Genomic DNA, 24673 nt, shown 5'->3' on the forward strand with positions numbered 1-24673 from the left:
CCATTTTTTAATAGGATTATTTGTCTTTTTGTTGTAGAGGTGTTGGATTTTCTTGTAGATTATGGAGATTAGCAGACCATCTTATTGAGAGTCTTCCTCTTGTTCACTGACCCTGTACTTTACCAAGCATGATGTCCTTCACCAGGGACTGGTCCCCCTGATGACGTGTCCAGAGAACATGAGACGACTTGCCATCCTTGCGTCTCAGGAACTTCCTGGCTGTATTTCTTCTAAGACAGATTTGTTTGTTTTTCTGGCAGTCTATGGTATATTCACTGTTCTTTGCCAACACCATAATTCAAAGGCATCAATTCTTCGGGCTTGCTTGTTCATTGTCCAGTTTTCACATGCACACAAGGCAATTGAAAATACCATGGCCGGGGTCAGTCGCACCTTAGTCCTCAAGGTGACATCTTTGCTTTTTAACACTTTTAAAGAGGTCTTTCGCAGCAAATTTGCCAATGCAGTACGTCTTTTGATTTCTTGACTGCTGCTTTCATGGGTGTTGATTGTGGATCCAAATAAAATGAAATCCTTTACAATTTCAATGTTTTCTTGGTTTATCATGATGTTGCTTATTGGTCCAATTGTGAGGTTTTTTTTTTTTTTTTTTTTTTTTTGTTGAGGCAAAATCCATACTGAAGGCTGTAATCTTTGATCTTTATCACTAAGTGCTTCCAAGTCCTCTTCACTTTCAGCAAGCAAGGTTGTGTCATCTGCATATCACAGGTTGTTAATGAGTCTTCCTCCAATCCTGAAGCCATGTTCTTCTTCATGTAGTCCAGTTTCTTGGATTATTTGCCCAGCATACAGCTTGAATAAGTGTGGTGAAAGGATACAACCTTGACACATAACTTTCCTGATTTTAAACCGTGCAGTATCCTCTTGTTCTGTTTGAACAACTGCCTCTTGGTCTATATACAGGTTCGCATGAGCAGAATTAGGCATTTTGGAATTCCCATTCTTGACAGCATTATCCATAATTTTTTATAATCCACAGTTTTATAGTACTTTCAAGTAGGCTATGCACGTGTGACTATAGCCCTTAACTCGTTGTGTTGTAATTACTGATTTTTTTCTGATCTGCATCCCCACTAAATGGACACTCCTCAGTAGAGCAGGACTGTCTTACTTAAGCTACACCTCTCCACCCAAGTCTTTAGGAAAGAAAATTGCCTTCCTGAGAATGTTTTAGAATCACATCCATTAAATTAGTTGGTGCTTTTAATCACCATTAGGTATTCTCTGCTTTGAGCCTTCAGGATAATTTGCTTAATTTTGAACGCAAAGACAAAGTATTCACTGGAAAATAGACATGTGGTACAGCCCTATAGTCTCACCTAATTGTGACATCATATATATTATGTACTATGCCAAATAATATTTTCTTATGTTGTTCAAATTTAAAATACAGACTGTGGACATTCATAAAGAGAAAGTGGCTCGAAGAGAGATTGGTATTTTGACAACAAATAAGAATACATCAAGAACTCACAAAATAATAGCACCTGCAAATATGGAACGCCCTGTAAGGTATATTCGGAAACCTATCGACTACACAGTTCTGGATGATGTGGGCCATGGTGTCAAGGTAAGCATTTCTGTATCACATTAACTTGAATTGATTTGCATATCTAATAATTATTTTGCATAGGAGATATGGCTGTAAGGATAATTTTCTTGAATTAATTCTCATTAGCTAGCAACCGGCATTATAATTTTCATAGAACATTTTTTAATAGTAGTTGTGTCTTATACTAAGCTTAAGGTAGAATTTTGCCTGTGGAATGGACTATATTCAAGAGCAGATTAAAACTTGAAATGGATATTCATTAAATAAGCCATTTGAATCCTAGACTAGTCTTATAGATTCGTGTCCTGATGCCATCCCTTTCGTTCACTATTGACTATTTAAAGTAGAAAAACGTATATGCATTTCAGAATTGGTTTAGAAAATGGTTTATAGATATTTTTATACTTTTGTTCTTTAATGTGTGTATGTCTCTCTGTGTGTGGATGTTATTCCATTTACTTATGAAAAATGTTAATTTTATCTAGCCTTGTTTTGTGTACACCCCACCCCCACCCACACCTCAGCAGACTTTAGGGAGAAAGATTATTTATTGCCCATGTCCATTTCTTAGAATGGTGCAGTTAGGTCATCTTTTTTTTTAATTTTTTTTTTTTTATTGTACTTTAGGTGAAGGTTTACAGAACAAATAGTTTCTCATTAAACAGTTGATACACATATTGTTTTATGACATTGGTTAACAACCCCACGACATGTCAACACTCTCCCTTCTCGACCTTGGAGGACCTTTTTTTTGGTGAAAATATACATAGCCAAAGATACACCATTTCAGATTTTCTACAAGTACAATTCAGTGACGTCGATTACATTCTTCCAGTTGTGCTGCTATTCTCACTATCCTTTTCCAAATTATTCCATCACCATTCTCTTCAACTCACTGTTCCCTAGGCTTCCCACCAAACCTTTTGAGTTGGCTGTTGTTAGTTTGATCTCACGTAAATAATTCTTCTTTTTTGTACTTTAGATGAAGGTTTACAGAACAAAATAGTTTCTCATTAAACAATTAGTACACATATTGCCCTATGACAATGGTTAACAACCCCACAACATGTCAACACTGTCCCTTCTCAAACTTGGGTTCCCTATCACCAGCTTTCCTGTCCTCTCCTGCCTTCTAGTCCTTGTCGCTGGACTGCTGTGCCTCATTAGTCCCGATTTGTTTTATGGGGCTGTCCAATCCCCAGCTGAACGGTGAACCTTGGGAGTGACTACACCACTGAGCTAAAAAGGGTGTCCGAGGGCCATACTCTCAGGGTTTCTTCTGTCTCTGTCAGGCCAGTAAATCTGGTCTTTTTTTTTGTGAGTTAGAATTTTGTTCTACATCCTTCTGCTCTGTCCAGGACCCTGTGTTGTGATCCAGGTCAGAGCAGTCAGTGGTGGTAGCCGGGCACCATCTAGCTGTACTGCACTCAGGCTAGTGGAGGCTGTAGTAGCTGTGGTCCATTAGTCCTTTGGACTAATCTTTTCCTTGTATCCTGTTCTCTTCATTCTCCCTTGCTGCTGAAGGAATGAGACCAGTGGAGTATCTTAGATGGCTGCTTACAGGCTTTTAAGACCCCAGACACTACTCACCAAGGTCTAATGTAGAGCATTGTCTCCATAAACTGTGTTATGCCAATTGAGCTAGATGTTCCCGGAGACCATGGTCCCCATAGCCCTCCGCCCAGCAATTCACTCCCTCAGGGAGTTTGGATGTGTCTGTGTAGCTTCCATGACCTTTCCTTGTACAAGTTATGCTGGCTTCCCCAGTATTGTGTACTGTCTTACTCTTCACCAAAGTTACCACTTATGTATAGTCTGCGGTTAGGTGATCTTGAAGGATACCTGTAGTTTTTCGACTTTTAGGTATTAATGGATGATTTTGCAAGCATGTGGAATGACCCGAATTCTTCAGACATTTCTGCTCAGGATAAAGTAGTTCTCTGAAATTTGGTAGTTTCTTTTCTAGAGGATCATTATTTGGTTTTATTTTTGGTCTGTAGAATATTTTAAAATAATTTTTAAGGGCTCGGCTAGAATCTTGAAGTTTTTCCTAGCTTGTTGATCTAACGGGTGATACTGCTGAATCTGTTGCGTTATGAATTTTCTGGGGTTCCTGATTGAGAGGGGAGTATAGTTGACAACATTCAACGTTATTCTACTCTTCTCTGAGACGATTGGTATCTCCCTTTCACTTTTGTTCTGGGAAGTTATACATTAAGTTTTTCATAGTCCAAGTTTAATATTCCATCATATTTTCTTCCTTTGTGATGTAATTTTTAGTGTATTTGTATTTGATGTATCTGAATTTCATTTGAATAGTATTTACTGTGCTAATACATTTCATGCTCGAAAATAGACGATACACACAAATCTAATGGGAATTAAGAATATGGAAAAAATATCCTACAGAAGTTTTGGTTGATTTTTGGAAACAATGTAAGATAGGCATAGGAGAATTTCAGGATAGAGAAATTATCAGAACATAGGCATAAGGGAGAATGGAAAGATGAATCTTACAAGGGATTTTGCACAAGATTTCAGGATAAACTAGAGGAGAAAAGACTTGGATATGTAGCAGAGAAGTTTAAATTTGGTTTTGATAAGCAGTAATAATAATTAACAGCTTTATAGCCTGGTTCATAATTTATAGAGAACTTTCCATTATACGTTTGTGTTTGTTTGTTTTTAGTCCTCAAAAAGACCATGTGATCTAGGAGTTATTACATTTTATTAGTGGAGACAATAAAGCTTTGTAATATGTAGATAGGAAAAGAAATTATATTTTTAAAAAGCTTTCCATTTTATTAATCAGAGGATTCAGCTAATGAATATTTCAAAGAATTGGCCTTGAATATTGCAGCAAACATTTAGTACCTACGGTGTGCAAAGCTTATGATCTACTTAAGGTTAGAAAATAGGGAGGAATCAAAGAGAATTCTATTGTTTTTAATCTAAGATTGCAGGGGAATGGTAACATTACTCATACATAAACATGAATGTTAAGGAAATGAAGTGAGACCTTAGGGAAATAAAAAAGTCTAATTTTGGATATGTTTTGGGGACATTTTAATGGAAAAATCTTGTAAATTGCTGAAAATTATAATATTTTGAGCTGTAAGATATAGAGATTATTTCCTACCAGCACACCCCCACCCGAACACATCTCCACACACGAACACACACTTAATAGAGGAAGAAGCTGAGTCCCATGAGAGGTTAAGGGTTGCACCATTGCATAGTGGCAGAGTTCAGTTAGAATTTTCATTCCTATTCTGATCCTCCTTTCATTCTTTCACTTGGGACCAGTTTATACTTGAGTGCTAGTTTTTTTTTTTTTCTTGATTATGTTAAACAACAAATGAGGGAAGATGTTTGGTAATATTTAGAATATTTTCTATTTTCTAAGTTACCGTAAAAGAGTTTTTAAAAGTATTGTAATGCTTATCACATTAGTATACCCTATCTTCAAGGATCCTAATAATTGTTATTCACATTTAGTTTTCTAAATCCAGGTGTGAAATGTAGAGGCTAGGTAGGGGCTCATACATTGTTTTCAGATAAAAATGGGCACTATTATTCTAAACAGAAATTAAAGGTAAAATTCTGGTACAGTTTCTATAAATGAAAATATGTCAAAGACAAAATAAATTCTTCCTTTGGATTATTTCCTTAATGTTGCTTTTATGGTCACCAAAAACATGATAGATACATATTTGGAATGGCAGATGTTGTGTGTAAAGAATCTGAAACTTAAAAATTCTATAAAAAGACCTGAAGGTGTTTTTTCTTGAGTGGTATGGTACAAGTCCTTAGGTGTCGCAAATGGTGAAGCGTTTGACTACTAAATGAAAGGTTGGCGGCTCACATCTACCCAGAGGTGCCTTGGAAGAAAGTCCTGGCGATCTGCTTCTGAAAGATCACAGCCTTGAAAACTATCTGGAGTGCAGTTCTTCTCTACACATATAGGGTCATCATGAGTTGAAATTGACTTGATGGTACGGGGATAGCACAAGTGATGCTTTAGGACTATACACATTGTTTCTTGTATATCAAGCCAAAAATAACCAAACCCGTTGCCGTCAAGTCAGTTCCAACTCATAGTGACCCTATAGGACAGAGCAGAACTACATTATAGGGTTTCCAAGGCTGGTGGATTCGAACTGGCGACCTTTTGGTTAGCAGCCGAGCTCTTAACCACTGTGCCACCAGGGCTCCTTCATGTATATAGACTAGTCATATTTCGTAGAAGTAGCCTTTACGATCAAAGCAGCTCTTCTTCAGTTTTGAATCTTGACTAAACTGGTTCAGAACAAAACTGAGAACTAAAGCAACCTATGACCTCGAATTGGCCTACTCAGGATTTGGGTTCATAAGCTAGAAGTTAGTTGGTTTTCCAGATCCTGCTTGTTTATTCCTTAGAATCTGGCTAAGCTAATACTGTGCATGGTGATTTCATTTTTAAACACTGAGGTGCTAGGTCTCTTTCTGAATTTGGAAGCATATGATTTTGAATTTTAACATTTATAGTTTATTACGTTTTTAAAAAAACTACCTTTCAAGTTATGAATACTCCTACTTAAGCATTCATTATCCAGTGAAGTCTCAGGTCTTGTACACTGACGTATTAAAATAACCTTACATCTAAAGTGTTATAAGGGTATTTCCGCTTAAATCAAGGCATATTATATATATTTTTAGTCATCTGTGATTTGGTTGAATTAGTTCCATAGGATAAATTATTGGATCTGCATTAAATTGGCATAATTAACTGGTGGTTTCCTTATGAATATATTCTTTTTAAAAATATGTGAAACACATACATACATTTTTCCTTATAAAATATTTGAAATATGACTGAGTGAAAACTTATTAACATGAATTGAATAACTATAATTGTAAACCTGTCCTACCAGATATAATTTATTTAGAATTAATTTCTACTTTTTCCCCCCTTTTGTTGCCAACGTAAAGTGGCTAAAAGCCAAGGTAAGAGACATCATTTATCCTTTGACCCACAGTGTTCCCTCTATATTGATAGAGGCTGCAGAGCCACTAAAATTGAAAACTCTTCGTATGTCTGTCTGCTTTTTCCCCATAGGATTTATGTAGATTGAATAAACTCAGTTCAAATCACAAGCATTCAGCCTTGGATGTGTTAATATATCAAAGATATATTGACATCTGCTTTTATATAGGAATATTAATTTCGCTAACATTTATTGCTTCACTCATTTTTTGATAGTTGCCTTGCTTTTATTGACTTACAGTTAGGAGGTTTCCCAGACATCATATGTGACTTTGTTACTCACTTGTTAGAACAAAGAGCCCTGGTGGCACAGTGGTTAAGAGCATTTTGAATCCACCACCCACTCCTTGGAAAACCTCTCGAACAGTTCTCCTCTGTCCTGTAGGGTCGCTATGAGTTGGAATTGACTCAATGGCAACAGGTTTTTTTGTTTGTTAAAATAAAGATGGATATTTAAACTCATGGTCATTAAGATCTGTGGTTTATATTTGTAAACACCTTTCAGAAATTTTTTTAGGTCCCTGGGTGGCATAAATGGCATGTGCTTGGCTACCATAAATTGGTATGAATGGCACAAAATAACAGGAAAGGCCAAATGCAAATGGTTTCTTGACTTTTTAAAAAGTAGTACTAAAGTCTGCATAAAACTGTCTGGGAATCCTTACTTCACATTCTGATATTAAAAAAAAATAATACATGGTGTCAAAACACCAAGAGGACAATTTGATATAGAAATAAAAGCTTTTCTTTCCTCATTTTAGCATGGAAATAACCAGCCTGCAAGAACTGGCACACTGTCGAGAACAAATCCTCCCACTCAGAAGCCACCAAGTCCTCCCATGTCAGGCAGGGGAACGTTGGGGTAAGAATTAAATGACACTTTCACAAGAGAATTTGTTATGTTTAAAGAAAAGGTATTTTTGTGACTTAAGTAAATGTATGGCTCCTTGCCTTGGGACCCTCTCCATGTGACACTACCTTTTATAAGTTCATTTGGTTCTTATTTCCCTGAACAGAATCCAGAATGAACCTGCCTGTTTTATGGTATTCCCTATAGAATTCTGTGCTAGGAAAGTCCTTTAGTGTATTTATCAATGAGCATTCTTATTTTTTGTCTTCTAATTCATCTCTTAAAGTATAAATCTGACTTTTTATTTCAGATGTTATGACCAGATTATTAATGTGTACCTTCATATGTGTTTACAATATTTGTTACAGAACTTTGAATAAGTGGTCTACTTTATGCAGTTTGGCTTGGTAGCCTGCAGCTCTTCTGTTTTCTCTATTACTTGGCACCTGAGATTTAAAAACTCTTACCTGGAGTGCTTCTAACTGTGCTTCTGCTGGTTGGCTTAGGCCCCTTCATGCTAGAGTAGCTTTGTGGAAAGGCTAATTGGAGAAGTAGAAAAGCTAACAGTTGTTGGTTTCTTCCTTCTCAATTCCTAAGATAATAAAAATACTGAGTGCTTGACCAGACATTTCTGAAAGTTTCTTCACCTTACCATAGAAAATAGTACATTAGGTTTCTTTTTTTTGGTGGAGGGGTATGGGATTGTTATTCTGTAGTAACTGGGATCAGCAGTAAACTGTTTTGGAGAATCTTAGTTGTAATTTTCATTCTGTAAATTCCACTGCCCCCTAGAAAGCATGTGAAGTTATTAAATAGAAAAGTAAAAATCATTTATTGACAATTTAATGGCATCACACCTAGGATCAGAATGTACTTCTCCATATATTTCCATATTGAGGTAGGAATAAATTGCAGAGGAGACACTTTGCTTCCATAATGTAAAAGACAGTAGTTTATGGGTGACTGAGCTGGGAATAATATGCATTTCAAAGTTTGATATTTTCGAGCATTTTTAAAATATAACCATTATTTTTGGAAATAAGTTTGGAAGTTTAAATTACCCTAAGAAAGGGTAACAAATTTTAGCTTTTGTGTTAAAGTAATAAAATTAATATATCCCAATTAAAACTGCATTTTAACTTTTATTATTATTTTATTTTAATTCTTTATTATTATTATTATTTTACTGTGTTGTACTTCTTCACAAAGAGAATCACAAATTTGGGGAAAAATACTGTTTTATCTTTCTTACCCATTATTCCTTTCTCTCTTATTCTCCTTTAGACGGAATACTCCTTACAAAACCCTGGAACCTGTTAAACCCCCGACAGTTCCTAATGACTACATGACGAGTCCTGCTAGGCTTGGAAGTCAGCATAGTCCAGGCAGGACAGCGTCTTTAAATCAGAGACCGAGGACACACAGGTAAACCTTGGGGGTGAGCATTTCAGCACCTAAGAGTGGAGGTTATTTAGTCTTCACAAACTGGTGCTGAGTTAAGGTCAAGTACTACTCTATTGTTAATATAGAATATAAAAGGGAAGGCAGTAATATCATACATGTTGCTGTAAATTTTTGGCGTGACTTCTGTGTTTTAGATTTTTACGTCTATGTTTGTTATTAGCAGATTGTTAGTATTTCTCCTTTTGACAGAGGTACAGGTGTATATTTGGATGAAGGCTAAAGAACTTTTACCTGGCTTGTAAAAAAAGAGTAAGGGAAACACTCTTTAAGTATTTTTAGATAAAAGATTAAATGTCACAGAAATTATGCAGTGTGAAAGATGAAGGAAAGAAGACTTAGCTAAGATCTGAGGAAGAGTTACTTAAGAGAGTTGTTATAATAAAATAAATTATTTTATAAATTGTTAAAAAATTCTAGAAATCAAATACCTACTAGGTAATTTTTAAAAGTCGGTTATGGAGCATAACATTCATTTAGAAAGGTATATACTTTATTAAGTATATAGCTTGATGGAGTAATACAAATTGAACACACCCATGTAACCGTCACCCAGATCAGAAAATGGAATGTTACCAGTAACCCAGGAGTGTTTCTCCACGCCCTTTCGCAATTATTGCCTCTATCTTCTTCCCCCCAAAAAATAACCATTTCAATTTTTGAGTACTTTTATAAAACCAGACAAATTTTATTGTATGACTTAATTTGTTTTATTCTTCAGTTTTATTCCTCACTTAATGTCTTGGGGAAATAACCTCTCTTGGCCTTGATTTTTAGGTTGGTAAATTGGAGATAATAACTTAGCAAACTTATTTTTCTGGGTTCAATTAAATAGGAAGTAATCAAGCTCTTAGTGGTATTTTTTGATGTTGTTACTATTAGTAAATAAATTGTTACATTGATATCTGCACATATCAAGTTCAGTGAGGATCAAAAGTGTTCTCTAACTTTGTGACTATTGAATTATTGGATCAAAAGGATGATTTTTCTCTATAGTGGAAATAGTAATAGTTTAATCATATTGAATAACCAGTTACTAAGAATTAATTCATTAAATACTAGGCATATACTAATAAGTAAGATATATATATATATATATTTTGTTACTCTTTTATTTTTTATTGTACTTTAGGTGAAGGTTTACAGAACAGGTAGTTTCTCATTGAACAGTTAGTACACATATTGTTTTATGACATTGGTTAACAGCCCCACGACATGTCAACACTCTCCCTTCTCGACATTGGGTTCCCTATGATCAGCTTTCCTGTCCCCTCCTGCCTTCTAGTCCTTGTCCCTGGGTTGTTGTGCCCCATTAGTCTTGTTTTGTTTTATGGGGCTGTCTAATCTTTGGCTGAACAGTGAACCTCGGGAGTGACTTCATTACTGAGCTAAAAGGGTGTCCGGGGACCATACTCTCAGGGTTTCTCCAGTCTCTGTCAGGCCAGTAAGTCTGGTCTGTTTTTGTGAGTTGGAATTTTGTTCTACATTTTTCTTCAGCTCTGTCCGAGACCCTCTGTTGTGATCCCTGTCAGAGTGGTCAGTGGTGGTAGCCAGGCACCATCTAGTTGTACTGGACTCAGTCTGGTGGCGGCTGTGGTAGGTGTGGTCCATTACTCCTTTGGACTGATCTTTCCCTTGTATCTTGTTTTCTTCATTCTCCCTTGCTCCTGAAGGGATGAGACCAGGGGAGTATCTTAGATGGCTGCTCACAGGCTTTTAAGACCCCAGATGCTACTCACCAAGGTAGAATATAGAACATTGTCTTTATAAACTGTGTTATACCAATTGAGCTAGATGTTTCCTGAGACCATGGTCCCCACAGCCCTCCACCCAGCAGTTTGGTCCCTCAGGGAGTTTGGATGTATCTCTGGAGTTTCCATGACCTTTCCTTATACAAGTTGTGCTGGCTTCCCCAGTATTGTGCACTGTCTTGCCCGTCACCAAAGTATAGTTTATTTTTTAAGGAGCTCAGTCTGTTATAATAGGGATCAACAAACTTTTCCTGTAAAGGGCCAGGTTGTAAATAATTTAGGATTTGCAGGCCAAATGGCGTCTTTTGCAATTTCTCAATTCTGTCATAGCACAAAATGAGTCATAGACAATATGTAAATGAATAGGCATGGCTATGTTCCAATAAAACTTTATTTATGGATAGTGAAATTTGAATTTCATATAATTTTAGCATATCACAAAATAGGATTTTTCTTTTGATTTTTTTCCCTCAACCATTTAAAAATGTAAAAGACAAACAAAAAAACAAAACAAAAACATTCTTAATTCACAGGCTATACAAATCAGGTGGTGGGCCAGATTTGGCCCATGGGCCATTGTTTGCCAACTGCTGTGCTAGAAAAAAATACTGTAAGTCAGTACTTGCAGTAGAGCATAATAAATGCAAAAATTACTTATATGTCTATGATGCCATGGTGGCACAGAACAGAGCAAATGACGTTGAGTTTAAAACATAGTATGGAGCATATATGTGCGCGCATACACACATTACTTAAAACAACTGGATAGTGAGAAGTCCCATACCTAAAGGAGCAGTAGAAGAGTAGGGAGTTGGTTAGAATTTAACAGTAGTAACTATTCCAGAATGCCCTATCATGAAACTGTACTTATGTTGTTATACTCATTTTCCAGAAAATTACCCTGGTTTTCCCTTCTTAGTGGTGAGTTGAAGTTTTCATGTTAATTTCAGACTAGGATTGTTTCCTCTTTTTATTTACTTGCATAGTATCTTGTACGTTCTCTTTTATAGCATCTATCACACTTTTGGTTGTTTTCCCACGCTCAACTATGACCTCCATGTCAATGTGGACCATGTCTGCTTTGTTCATTGTTGCTCATTGTAGGTTCTAAATAAACATTTGTTGACTGACTATACTATAAAATCTTATTGGTAATATATTTCTCAATAAGATTTTAGTGGTAATACTATTTTAAATACATTTCTCAAGAAGATCTCTTCTGACAGTTCTGAGTATTATGTTATGGTTACATTGGTTTCATATAGGTTGAGAAGCAGAGTGAAACATAAGAACTGCTTCAGATATTAGGGTTAAGACTTGAAATGAACTCTTTATAATTTCCTGTTTTATATATATACACATCATAAAAGGAGTTTTTATTGGCCTTAGGTTGATTATTATCAATTTTTTTAATCTTGAGAATTGCTTTTATCCATAATGTTTTCTTTTCTTTGCAGTGGTAGTAGTGGAGGAAGTGGAAGTCGAGAGAACAGTGGAAGCAGCAGTATTGGCATTCCCATTGCCGTGCCTACACCTTCACCACCCACTATTGGACCAGGTACATTATTTATTAATCCATTTCTAATATGTATTTATGAGCTTTATGATGAAAGGCTGAACTAGTTTAAAGTTGGATAAAATTATTTATTAAATTAATGTGATTGTTGCTAAAATAAAGGCTAATAACAAATTTCAAGTTCTTTTTAGATTGATTTTCACAAAGTCTTGGATTTTACCAGTTGTTTCTCCTTACATATAATATAAAGCATATTAAATAATTTTAATAAATAATTGTTTGACGGTTTCACTTTAGAAGTACTTGCCTTGGGCACTAGTCAGGAATGATTTTTATTATTTCTAGAGCAAACTAATATTGTATGATGCTCCAATAAAGGATCAGTGTCTGTAAATGTGAATCATCTTTCAAAGAGTTTTAATGTTGTCTTTTAGATTAATATCTCACTTCTGCTATTATCTTGTTCTGTGACTTTACTACTTTTATGTATGATATTCAATACATATTTTAGTGAAATGCCATGAGTATAAAATGGGATTAAAATAGGAAAAGTTTTTTATTCTTTAGAAAGTACAAAAATTGAAGAAATCATCACAGAACATTAAATTAGCCCCTTGATTTTCAGTAAATGAAGTGGAGACCTCTGGCAGTATTAAAAAAATAAAAATTTTAGAAGTAAGTATGAAAATCAAGACTGTTAGAGAAAAAATCCTCAGCTTCTGCAGGATATTGTTGAAAAAGGAGAAAAAGCACTCATAAAGAGAAGACATAGTTTATATGGTGGTATAAGCTCAATGGCCTTTTTACCTAGTAAAATTGTTACTCATTTGAACATGATTTACATATGCTTGTCTCTTTTTCTTTTTCTTTTCTTTTGCATACATTGTACTTTCCTACTGTTTCAGAGCATTTAGTTCTCTTTCTTGCACTCTGACCTGAATTATAAACTATTTTATTAGTAAACATTTCTGTCCCTCCTCCTTCTGGAGCTCCACCAGCACCACCACTTCCACCACTTCTCCCAGTGAACACTGTGATAGGTGAGATTGCATAACCATTGGAGTGATTTAACTTACTTTGCATAATTCATAATAAACTCCTCTGTGTCTAATAGACTGTTAGCTTTTATAGTTAGTAAGTTGTAGGTGATAATACAAAGGTTAAAGTATTTAATCTATACTAATTTCTTCTGGTGAAAGGCCTCTGAAGTTACAAAGCAAACAAATACAACTTTCTTTATAATGTGAACTGTTTCCAGGTTTGATTTGTTACCAACTTAATGTGTTTTTTTGGTTTGTTTAGATTTTTCTAGGAAAATTATAGCAGTGATTGTTCAAAATTTTTTTTTTAATTAGCAAAGTAATCTTATTTTTTGTTGTTGTTTTCAAGTGGAACTTGATTTGGAACTCCCTGGTATATATTACAGTCAAGAAATAGGGGTGAAAATGGGGACAGGAGGAAGAAAAATGGAAAGGGAAATAATACATGGTGTTTGGTGCTCTGAGGCTTTCCCATGGATCACAGTATGAAAAACTCTGATACAGCCCAATTTTGATGACATCTGAGGATACCATGAAACAGTTTTCTGAATAAAATGCATTTAAATTCAGGCAGTCCCCAGGTTATGGACATCCTAATTACGTACAACCCAGAGTTATGAACCAACCCCTGAAAAGCCTGTTATATTAAAGAGTCAAGGTACATACAGTGGTTTGTAATAACAAACAGGCAGTACTTTGCAACATGCCCTCATGTGTCAGGGAGCCCTGGTGGTACAGTGGTTAAAGTGCTCAGTTGCTAACCAGAAGGTCAGTGGTTTGAACTCACCAGCCGTTCCGCAGGAGAAAGATGTGACAGTCTCTTTCCATAAAGATTTACAGCCTTGGAAACCCTATAGGACAGTTTTACTACGTCCTGCGCTGTAAGTTGGAATCGACTCGAGGGCATTGGGTTTGGTTTGGGTATTACTATGTTAAAGATGCTTTAGTGTATCTGGAAGTGTTTCTTTAATTTTTTTTATGCGTAGAAAGGTACACTATATACTATATACTAAGACAAACATTTGACTGACTGACATTAGATACGTACCATACGTAACTGTTCCTATATATGTGCAAATTCAACTTAAAGACAGATTTAGGAACGGAACTTGTTTGTAATCCGGGGACTGCCTATATTCCCAAATTGGGGGTGACTGGATTGAATGTATGAGAAATTCCAAATACAGACTCAATATAAAAACCTTTCAGCCTAGAAATACACAGTAATAGTAATCTGGGTAGAGGTAAATAATGAGGTGTTTCAAATAATGAGAGCTGAGTTTCAAGCTTAGGTGAAATCAAGCTATACAGCAACATCTTTTCAAAACAACATGTGCATATATACACAAAGGAAAAGGGGGAAAATATATTTTAGAAAAGACCTTAATAATAGAAATTATTGGTAGAAAGTCCATGTGGAAAAAAATGCCCTCAGCCTAACTCATAATCAGGAAAATGAACCTTAAAACCACAATGAGATACTATTTCATACCTACCAGATAGGTCAAAATGTAAAAATCCACTAGTATTAAATGTTGGTAAGGATATGCAATGATAGGAAAGTATACTGCTGGTGGGAGTTTATTAGTTGATACACTCACTTTGGAAAGTAATTTTTCATTATTTAGTCAAGTTGAATATGTACGTATTGTAGGCTTATCGGTTTCATTTCTAGATATTTATCCTAGAGCACTGGTTCTCAAAATATGGCCAGTGGACCTCTGGGGGTTGCCACGATCCTTTCACGTAGTCTGTGAGTTCACAAGTATATCGTAATAATAATACTAAGACATTAAATGCCTTTTTCATTCTCATTCTGTCATGAGTATACAGTGGAATTTTCCAGAGGCTACATGGTGTGTGATAGATATTCCTCTAATGGCTAATGGAATGTGTGCTTGTGTATTCATATGTTTTAAAGATATATCAGTTTTAATTTCTAATATGGTAATTATTGATCAGTATAACTCACATCAACAAAAGCTTTTTGGGGTTCTCTAGTTTTTAAGAGTGGGTCCTAAGACCAAAAAGTTTCAAAGCCATTGCTCTAGAACAGTGGCTTTCAGAGTGCAGTCCCTAGACCGACAGCATCACCATCATCTGGGAACTAGTTAGAAATGTCAGTTCTCAAGTCCCAATCCAGACCTACTAAATCAGCAACCCTGGAAGTGGAGCCCAACTTATTATTATAAGCCCTCTACATGAAATTCTGATTAACACTGAAGTTTGAGAACTACTGTCCTAGAGAAATTCAGGAACCATGTTTAGGAATGTTCATAATAGTAGTATTGATAATGATAAAAATATGGATGTAACCCAGGTGTCTAATAACAATAGATGGATAAATTGTGGTATATTCATATACAAATAAAGCAATAAAAATGCATGATCTGTTGATATGTTAATCAACATGGATGAGTCTTAATATCAAGGGAAAAGAGCAAGTCACCAAAATACGTACAAAATCTTTCCATTATAAAGTTCCAAATTTGCAAAACTCTCTGTGAATTGTTTAGGGTTATATATATATATCTGTGGTAAAGCTATATAGAAAAGAAAGAGAATGTTTAAGACATACTTTTCAGGGTTTGAGATATACAGGAAGGCATATAGGAAGCTTCAGTAATATTGGTAATATTCTGTTTCTTGAGCTGGTATTTTCCTTTAAATTATTTATATATATTTCATATATCCTTTGGTATTATGATTTATTCCCATAATAAAACATTAAAATAAAATTTAAAGTAGACATAGTTTAAAACTGGTAAACAATTGATTTTCGATTTGGAATCACCAAGAAAAATAACTTAGATTACATATATGTATTTTTATACAATTCCAAGAAATAGAAAAAGCATTTTACAGAGATTTCTATTCAGTGTGGTTAAAAGCTGGCTTCTTAGCTGTCTGGAAAACACAGTTGTCCAAAATTACTCATTCATGAAGGGTTTTGATTAGACTATTCTTTTAAAAATCTTTTTCTATTTAGGAAATGAGCATGTGGATGATTCAAATAATTAGTGACTGACTATGGCTTGGGAGCTCCAAAATGTTAAATATTAGCAGTGCTTATTAATGAACAACCTCTGCTGTACAGTTTTATCAAATAATTTGTGTGACCTCTGGGAGAGGTTAGACAACTAAATTAAGGATAATCTAGGATACTCTGATTTTACTTTCTGTGTCATGGTTTGATATCTTTGGGAGGGCAAAGAAGATAATAATAATTGAGAAGTAAACTTTGATTAATATAGTTAACTTTAGAGGCTTTAACTCTATTAACCTTTTAAACGTTAAACTTCTGAAATGTTGATAAAGATGACATTGAGAAAAATTTTAAGCACTGTTTGCTTAAGCATTGTTTGCTCAATTTTGATGTTGTTAGATGTATGAGAGTGATAATTTAAAAAAAAACAGATTGTTGTGTGTGTAATATGGAAAAGAAGTCCTTCAAGTATGGAGAAGGATAATGGGTTTTCTAAAACAAGTTGCCTTAAAATGTCTATATTTTACACACTCTAAAAATTTCCCCAGTTTTGTCAGTTACAAAAAAAAAAAAAATTGGAAAAATATGTTCATTTTAAAAATTTGCGGATACACAACAACTATGACATTACATCCAAGTGCTTTGAAACTAGAAATTTTTTTGAAATGATTCTACTGTAATATGTATTGATCATGATAACTGATAATACTATTAAAAATTCAAATAAAAATAGTAATAGATGTGAGAAATATACTTATTAACAGCTTAAATTTTATAATTTAACCTGGATTTGGCTAGATAGATTCTTATACTTCTGAAGATTTTTTACAGTGGAAAGAAAGAAATATGTAAACCAGATATCATTAATACCGACACTGTCCCCCTCAGGCTATCTTTTGGTACTTATTTTGTTGGAAAGGCATAGTTTTACATATACAGGTAGTCCCCAACTTACGATTTGGAGTTAACGATGAATTTAGGACCGTCTTTTTTTTTTTTTTGTACATCTTATCGTTAGTAATATATACTACATACAATGTTAAATTATATTTGTAAGTTTATATGTAATGTTTCCAACCCCCAAAGACAAATAAAGATAGAATTTATAAAGATTTACTGATAATAAAAGGCAATAATAATGAAAATTTTAAAAAAAAAAAAAAAGAAGAGGTATTCTACTTGCATCAGAACCGAGTCGTCAGAACAGAACCCCGTGGTAGGTCAGGGACTACTTGTAAAAGCTTACATATTTTCAAATGACTCAGAAAAATTTCATATGTAATATTAGCAAAATAACATGAGTTTATGCATATTTAAAAGGTTTAAGAATGTTACTTATTTTGTAGCTTCCACAGTAACTGTTTTTCTTTCTGTTTTTAACTTCAGAGATAGAGCTATTTGATTTTTTTCTTTACTTTTCTCTTTATTGTGTGCTGCGGGCTTTAAAAAAAAAAAATTTTTTTACTGAGAGTCCCCCTTTCTTGTTCTTCGATCTGAGGTGATTTACGATGCTCAAGTCTCTTTGTTGGTTGCCTTTGACTAATGCTTTTCAGCAGCCACGGGCTCAGCTCCTGGTTCCCAGTATGGCACAATGACCAGACAGATTTCTCGGCACAACTCTACCACTTCTTCAACATCTTCTGGTGGATACAGACGAACTCCCTCTGTGACTGCTCAATTCTCTGCTCAGCCTCATATTAATGGAGGCCTACTTTATTCTCAAAATTCAAGTAAGCTTGTGCTTTGCAGGCGTACGACAACAGTGGAGCTTCTTTTGAAGGAAATTGTTCAAAACCGTTAATCTTGCCCGTGATAGACAACAATTGAAACCATACTTTTTCATGTTTTTGCTTTAGAAAGTTAGTCCTTGAATTTTATACCATTTTAATAATAAATACGTATCCCTTTCTCTCCCAAAATTCAGATTTGTAAAGTATATTTAATCTACTAAAATTTAAGTGATACTTTACTTTAACTTGGTATTAACTGTTAATAGAACTAGAGAACAAAAAAAATGACTGAAATAAATTAAGCTAAATTTTTATTGGTGTGTTTCAGATCAATAATCGTAAAATTAAAGACATAAGCAATAAGCATTGTGAAAATGTTTCTTTAAAATAATACAACGAAATTGTTGGCTATCACTTATAAGGTTGATGACCTATAGTTAAATGAGTTTAAAACCATTAAAGTAGATTCTTGATGCCTGCTTTATCTATCTGAATAATTCTAACAGTGGGATTTTCTTTTGATTTCTCTTCTGTTCACTTAAACTGCACATCTCAGCACTAACTGCAATCAGTGTTTAAAAGCTGATAAGATTAAAAGATTAGTTTTAGCATATAATGTCAGGAAATTTGAATTGCTTAGGGTAGTCGTTAATTTCAATTTCCATACTAAAATGCTTAATCCAAAAAAAGAAATGAAATCTGAAATGAGCCTATTGTCCAGTATTTGTTATTGGCTTACAGTGGTGATCACTGGGCATAAACTGAAACACACTTTCCCACATAGCTTTTGTAGCTCCTTTCTAGAGCTGCACTTATTTTCATATTAAAAACCCATTGCTGTCAACTTGATTCCGACTCATAGCGACCGTATAGGACAGAGTAGAACTGCCCCATAGGGTTTCCAAGGAGCACCTGTTAGATTCAAACTGCTGACCTTTTGGTTAGCATCCAAACTCTTAACCACTGTACCACCAGGGTTTTCATATTAGTTTACTTAAAAATGCTGAATAGTCACAGAATTCTCCATATTTACATAGGAAGTTGGTTTAAGTTCTTTTTATTTATAAGGCATGTTCTGAACATGCATCATATTTTAAAGCAAAAGTAGGGGGGAAAGTTACTGATTTTTCATTTGAACTTTAGAGTTAAAGATCAGTTGTGTTACAGAAATTTTTTTTTAAGAATTGAAAACAACTTCAGCAGAAATGTGAAAATTCACAAGATAATCTGAAAAGTTGAACAACCCTTTTCCAGACTAAAATTTTCATCCAAGCTACTATGAAGTATCAGACTTTACCAGTTAGAATTTTACTTGACATTTTTCCTGATCTCCTTTTGGTAATGAAAGGTAGACACTATCTGAGTATTCCACCAATTATCTGATTATTAGCCTCACTGTTTTTAGGAAGTTTAATTTTTTTTTCATATTCTGATGTATTTTTGGACCCTTTCTTTATCTGTTCATGGTTTTTCTTTTTCCCACTTAGATATTTAATTTACTTTGTAAATAGAATTTTTAGTGACATTTAACCTAATATATGTTTGTGTACTTCTAGTAATTCTTGGTGGTTTGTTTATTCTCAAACAAGACAGTTTCTTTACTCAATGTCTAAATTCTTTGGATGTTGTAAAGCAAATTTGGCCTCAAATTTGAAATATCTTATTATGTTTTGTCAAATTAATTATCCTTTAATCTGAGTTACTGTTGGTGTTGTAGTACTAGTACGTAAAAAAATGTTGTTAGTGTTTTGATGTGCATATTTTCCCTCTGTCTAAATGTGATAGTAATGATTAGTATCTTCACAGCATAGCTTTTCTTTTTCTTTGTGTACTAACCAGCATGGCTAGTGACTTAGGGTTATTTCCAAAAAATTCTGTTAGGTTTGTAGGAATTTTTTTTTTTAATTAAAACCTCTAACCTTTTATTTATCTAAGAGCCTTCTATATACAGAGTGCCAGAATGAATGAAGACCAGTTTCATAGTGAATTGAATGTTATTTTTAGCCATAATATGAATATTAATGTACATAATATTGTTTGCTGTTAAGTTATTGCTTCTTTGCACACTGAGCCTCTCAAATTTTTATGATTACCAAATCTTGTACATTGGATTAATTGAAACATCCTTTTGATTAAATGCTCCTTAGGAACCAATAAATTTTTTCTCTGTCAATTGAATGTCACTACTTGGTGACTATCAATAAACTAACTAGCCAGTCTTACTGACTTCTTCTGAACAATCTTTAAAAATTACTGTCTTGTTAAAATGAAACAAAGTGGTAAATATATGAATATGCCTTCTAGTTTGTTACAATTTTTAATATGTTTGCTGTGCCAACAGTGAGCATTTGATGTCAATTTCCTGTAAATTGCATCTTCTCCAGAAAGAAGTTGGAATAGGTTTCAGGCTACCCAATGACTCTTTAGAAATTACTTCAGTGCAAATACTTGCATATTTTAACTTACTGGTGACCAGGTGCCCTTTTTGTTAACAGTGATAAAAGGCCACATGAAACTCAGTGAACAATTAATGTGGTATATTGAACACTCTTATTTCCTAGTAAATTTAGGAGTGATGTCTTTAAAAATAAAATAGTCAATTTAAAATATAATAATAACCTTGTTTTACAAACAAGGCTCATTACCTGGGAAGCTGTGTGTAAATCTAGATACATAATAAACTGTTTTAAAAGGAAACCTATGATTAATGTATTTATTTATAGAAACAGCTATTTCATAATATATTTGTTTATTTGGGTTTATTCACAACATTACTTTAAAGCTGGACAAACCTGTTAGGATATAGAGATATGGTAAAGACACAATATCATTGAAACCTCTATAGGTATTGTTATCTAATTTTTAGAAGTCTTAACTTAGAATTTGAAAATTACACTTTTTGGCATGAAAGTGAATGTGACTGTAAAACTAAAACTCCCTCAAACAATATAACAGTAGGATTAAACTAAGTGTATTTGTTCATTTATAAAATTAACCAATTGGCTAAGCATAAATCAGCCTTAGGTTTGCTTATGAGAAATGAACTTGAAGAAGGTTCTGCAGCTTTTTGTTTTGTTTTGTTTCATTTGCAAACTGTTCTTTGCATACTTATGTTTGTGGTCCCTGTAACTGACTTCTGCTTTTTGTTTGTTTCCTTTTCTTTCCTTTATCTGTTTTACTTCCCTCATACCATGTTGTTGCTGCCAGTTTCTATTGCTCCACCCCCTCCCCCTATGCCTCAGTTGACTCCACAGATACCTCTCACAGGCTTCGTGGCCAGGGTGCAGGAAAACAGTAAGTTTGGAAAAACTGAGCCATCAAAGAGTAGAGGCTGTCTCCTTATAGCATGCATGGCTGATGAGTCATCAGTTTCCTTACCTTTATTGAGAAGCTAATCTTATTTTGAAAATAGGTGCAAACATGTTACTGAAACTGAAGAGCACGGTCTTCAGTTCTTTCTCTTGTGTGCATGATTACTGACCTATGTAAATTTCAGACTGCAACTTTCTTATGTATTTAAATGACTTAGAACATGAGATCTGTTCTTTGCAGATTCTTTAGGAATGCGTAATCAAACACAAAAATTCAAATTATATAGAAACTACTAGTTTCTTATAGTTATTAGGGAAATTAGTTAGAAAATACCTTGTAGTTTGTTTCCAACAAATTTATTAAGATAGATTAGTTATACTGTGAGATTAAATTTATTATGCTACTGGGACAGGTGTTTTGTTTCCCCTTTAATTACAAAGAGTTTTAGAGAAAGCCTCAGATTTTTATACATAAATGATTTTGAAACTATATAAAGGCTTCTTATTAGAATAAGAATGAGTCTGCAAGAATAAGTAAATTATATCCATGCTATACATTTAAGGGTGAATGATCATCATTTTAGGGCCCTCTTCATGTTTTGCTGACATGCAGGCCCATGAAGATTATTTCTGAATAAGCGAATCTGTAGACTTTGTTAGGTCTTCTCTGTATGAAGGTCAGGCTTAACGATTTTTGGAAATTATTTTGAGTATATGGGTTTAATCAGGATAAATTAGCTTATCTTACTGTTTGATTACTTTAAGGTGCCAGAAACTACATGATTGTAGTGGATGTTATGAGGCAAAATGACAAATACCACCATGACTGAATTATGCCAGAATAGTTGTTGAGATTAAGATGGTAAGGTAGTCTTACTTCATTTGAGACCATCACTATGAAAATAAATCACAGAATGATTTGAACAAATGTTTATAATCCACTTAACCAGCCCATCTTTCAGGAGACTATATTGTGGGAAATTCTTTTCTTCAGCTTTTGCTGACCCTGTTATGTTATTCTATTCTCCCCATTCCCTCCCTTCCCCTAGTCGAATATTTGTTGATTGGTGTTATGTGCAAGGCTCTGGAAAGAAAAAAAATAGTTTAAGACAAAGTCCCTATCTTCAAGAAATGTATGACTTAATAGACTTTTTATTAAAACAATAGTTGCAAAATGTTGAAATTATTGAGTATAAACCAACCTTATTATTAAAATCTGCTTGAAAACTCTATGTTTAAGCATTTAAAAACAAATGAATCTTCTCTTAAAATAAGTGAATAAGGATAAATTGCCAGTTCTTAATGCTGTAAGAGTTTAAAAGCTAAGCCTGTGAATTTTTTTGTAAGTATTTTAAAATAGCCATAATGAAACATCAATCTTGTGGGTCCGAAGCTCATTTACTAGCTTTTTGGCAACTCTTTTAATCGAAATCTAGTATTAATGTACATTATTCTAGGCATACATGGTCTCTGCTAAAGAGACCCTTACTATTTTAGTTTATTTTTACCAACCACATGAACTTGAGTTGGTCAGTTATTCTTGTGCTGCAGATTTCCCGTCACTATTTGGTGTCTGTTTTCTTTAAAGGCGTATTAGGAGGGTAGGTGATAAACTATATATCAACTACTTTAAAAGTAATATAAACGTACACATTTTATATGTTCTTTCATATCTTAAATATCTGGTTTCTTATGACAGTTAGTGATTATGAATGCATGTAGCAGTTAACCTATTAATCAGTATGTTTCAATTTGAAGGAATGAGCCGCTAAAAAAGTCAGCATTGTGCTTACATCTGTTTATGATTAACATCAGAAAGCATTGTTGAACTATCTAATTACACTTGCTGCTAGACAAAGTATTATGTACAGAGAATTACATTGACTAAACTCCTGCTGCTGTGAACATAATTTGAAGATAAGCCAATGTAGAGTCAACAATTGGACATAAAGACAGTTGGAACAAATTAATAAGTTATGTATAAATCAAGAGTAAATGCAGTTTAAGGATTCAGACAAGCATATATAATTTACACATTAAGCCATTATGGATATTACCTATGGCTAGTTGTTGTCAGGATAGGGTCATACCCATTTGCCTTTCCTCTTAATAATACTAGAAAGTTTTGTGGAGGAGGTATGGGCAAGGATAAAACGGATCCAGGCATTTGGTGGAAAATAAATTGTAGACCTGTTTGATAGCTATTGGAGTAATCATCGCCACACAGGATTTGTCTTTAGATAGCCTTTTTCATATCCCCCAAGAGGATAAAATAGAAATCACAGAATTGAAGGGCGATTATCCACAAATATTTTAAATCTGGTTCCCTTGCTTATATTCTCAGCATATATTCCAAGTAGGGTGCGGTAAACTTTAAAAACCTGTATTACAAATAGATTATGCTTGCTTTTTTTTGCTCACGTAAATAGGCATTGAAATTGGCATGTGAGTTAGTATGTCTGTAATATGAATGTCTCCCTTGCATCTATTACAGAATTGCTGTGTCAGTTTGTATCAAATCATTTTCCTATGTCTTTTAAAGATATTTGTGGATCAGAAATTTAAATTAAGCATTAGTTGTGTTCCAGCTTTGAATTCCTTAATATTGAGTGCATTTATTACCTGGTAATACTTCCGAAAAACCAGCCATTGAAAACCCTATGGAGCACAGTTCTTCTGTGAAACATATGGGACGCCGTGAGTCGGAATTCACTCAAAGGCAGCTGGTTTGGTTTATCTTGATAATTCACTGAACACAGTTCTAGATTTACGTTTTCCCCTTTACTGTTCACTCCATTCGTTATTTGAAGCACATATACACACATACTGCAACCATCTAGAATTTGAGGTATGAATCATTTTTATTGTTTTGCATGATACAAATTATTTTTTTTATATTAAATCTTCCTTCAACACTCTTATTTTTTTAATCTTAATTGTGGGTGTATTCTTACAAAATTGGATCCTTACAATCTCGTCTTCCCCTCATCCCATGCCGATGTTTTACTAGCAATAATGTAAAATCTTAGCTTGATTTCTACATTAAAAAATTAATTGTAAACATTTTAGAAGATATTTAATGAGATTATCTACTAGTTGGAAATTATTTAATTTTTAAAAATAATAGAAAACCTACACACAGGAGCAGACCTTTTCTCTCCATTAAAGCAAACATAAACAAAAATCCACCCACTAAGACTTATTTCTAGTTTTCCTAACTAAAGCAAAAATCAGGGACATGAATGAGCACAATGAAAGGTATCAAACCATTAATGTTATATTATATATTACTGTAGTCCAAATGACAAATGTGACATAAGGTTTATTTTAGACAGCTAATCTGAATGATCCAAATAATCTCAATGTCATCAGAGTCCTGATGTGAGTCTTGGAATAGGGAAATTACTCCTATCGTCTTTATGAAAAGAG

The 24673-nt window shown here is 34.1% G+C and overlaps 1 protein-coding gene across 11 annotated transcripts in view; it reads left to right on the forward strand.

Moving 5' to 3' along the window:
• Positions 1–24673, forward strand: part of ABI1 (abl interactor 1) — a 146929-nt gene that overhangs the window by 116577 nt on the left and 5679 nt on the right. The window contains exons 3-10 of one of the 11 annotated variants that reach the window (XM_004380514.2): positions 1415–1591; positions 6545–6559; positions 7361–7461; positions 8734–8874; positions 12119–12219; positions 13137–13217; positions 17757–17933; positions 21141–21227. In XM_004380514.2, the coding sequence (XP_004380571.1) occupies positions 1415–1591; positions 6545–6559; positions 7361–7461; positions 8734–8874; positions 12119–12219; positions 13137–13217; positions 17757–17933; positions 21141–21227 (880 nt within the window). The remainder of the gene's footprint in view (positions 1–1414; positions 1592–6544; positions 6560–7360; positions 7462–8733; positions 8875–12118; positions 12220–13136; positions 13218–17756; positions 17934–21140; positions 21228–24673) is intronic. The other 10 variants (XM_012556708.2, XM_012556707.2, XM_004380515.2 and 7 more) reach the window with 10 other exon arrangements.

Source organism: Trichechus manatus, unplaced genomic scaffold (assembly GCF_000243295.1).
Source record: "Trichechus manatus latirostris isolate Lorelei unplaced genomic scaffold, TriManLat1.0 scaffold00075, whole genome shotgun sequence".
Lineage (NCBI taxonomy): Eukaryota > Metazoa > Chordata > Mammalia > Sirenia > Trichechidae > Trichechus > Trichechus manatus.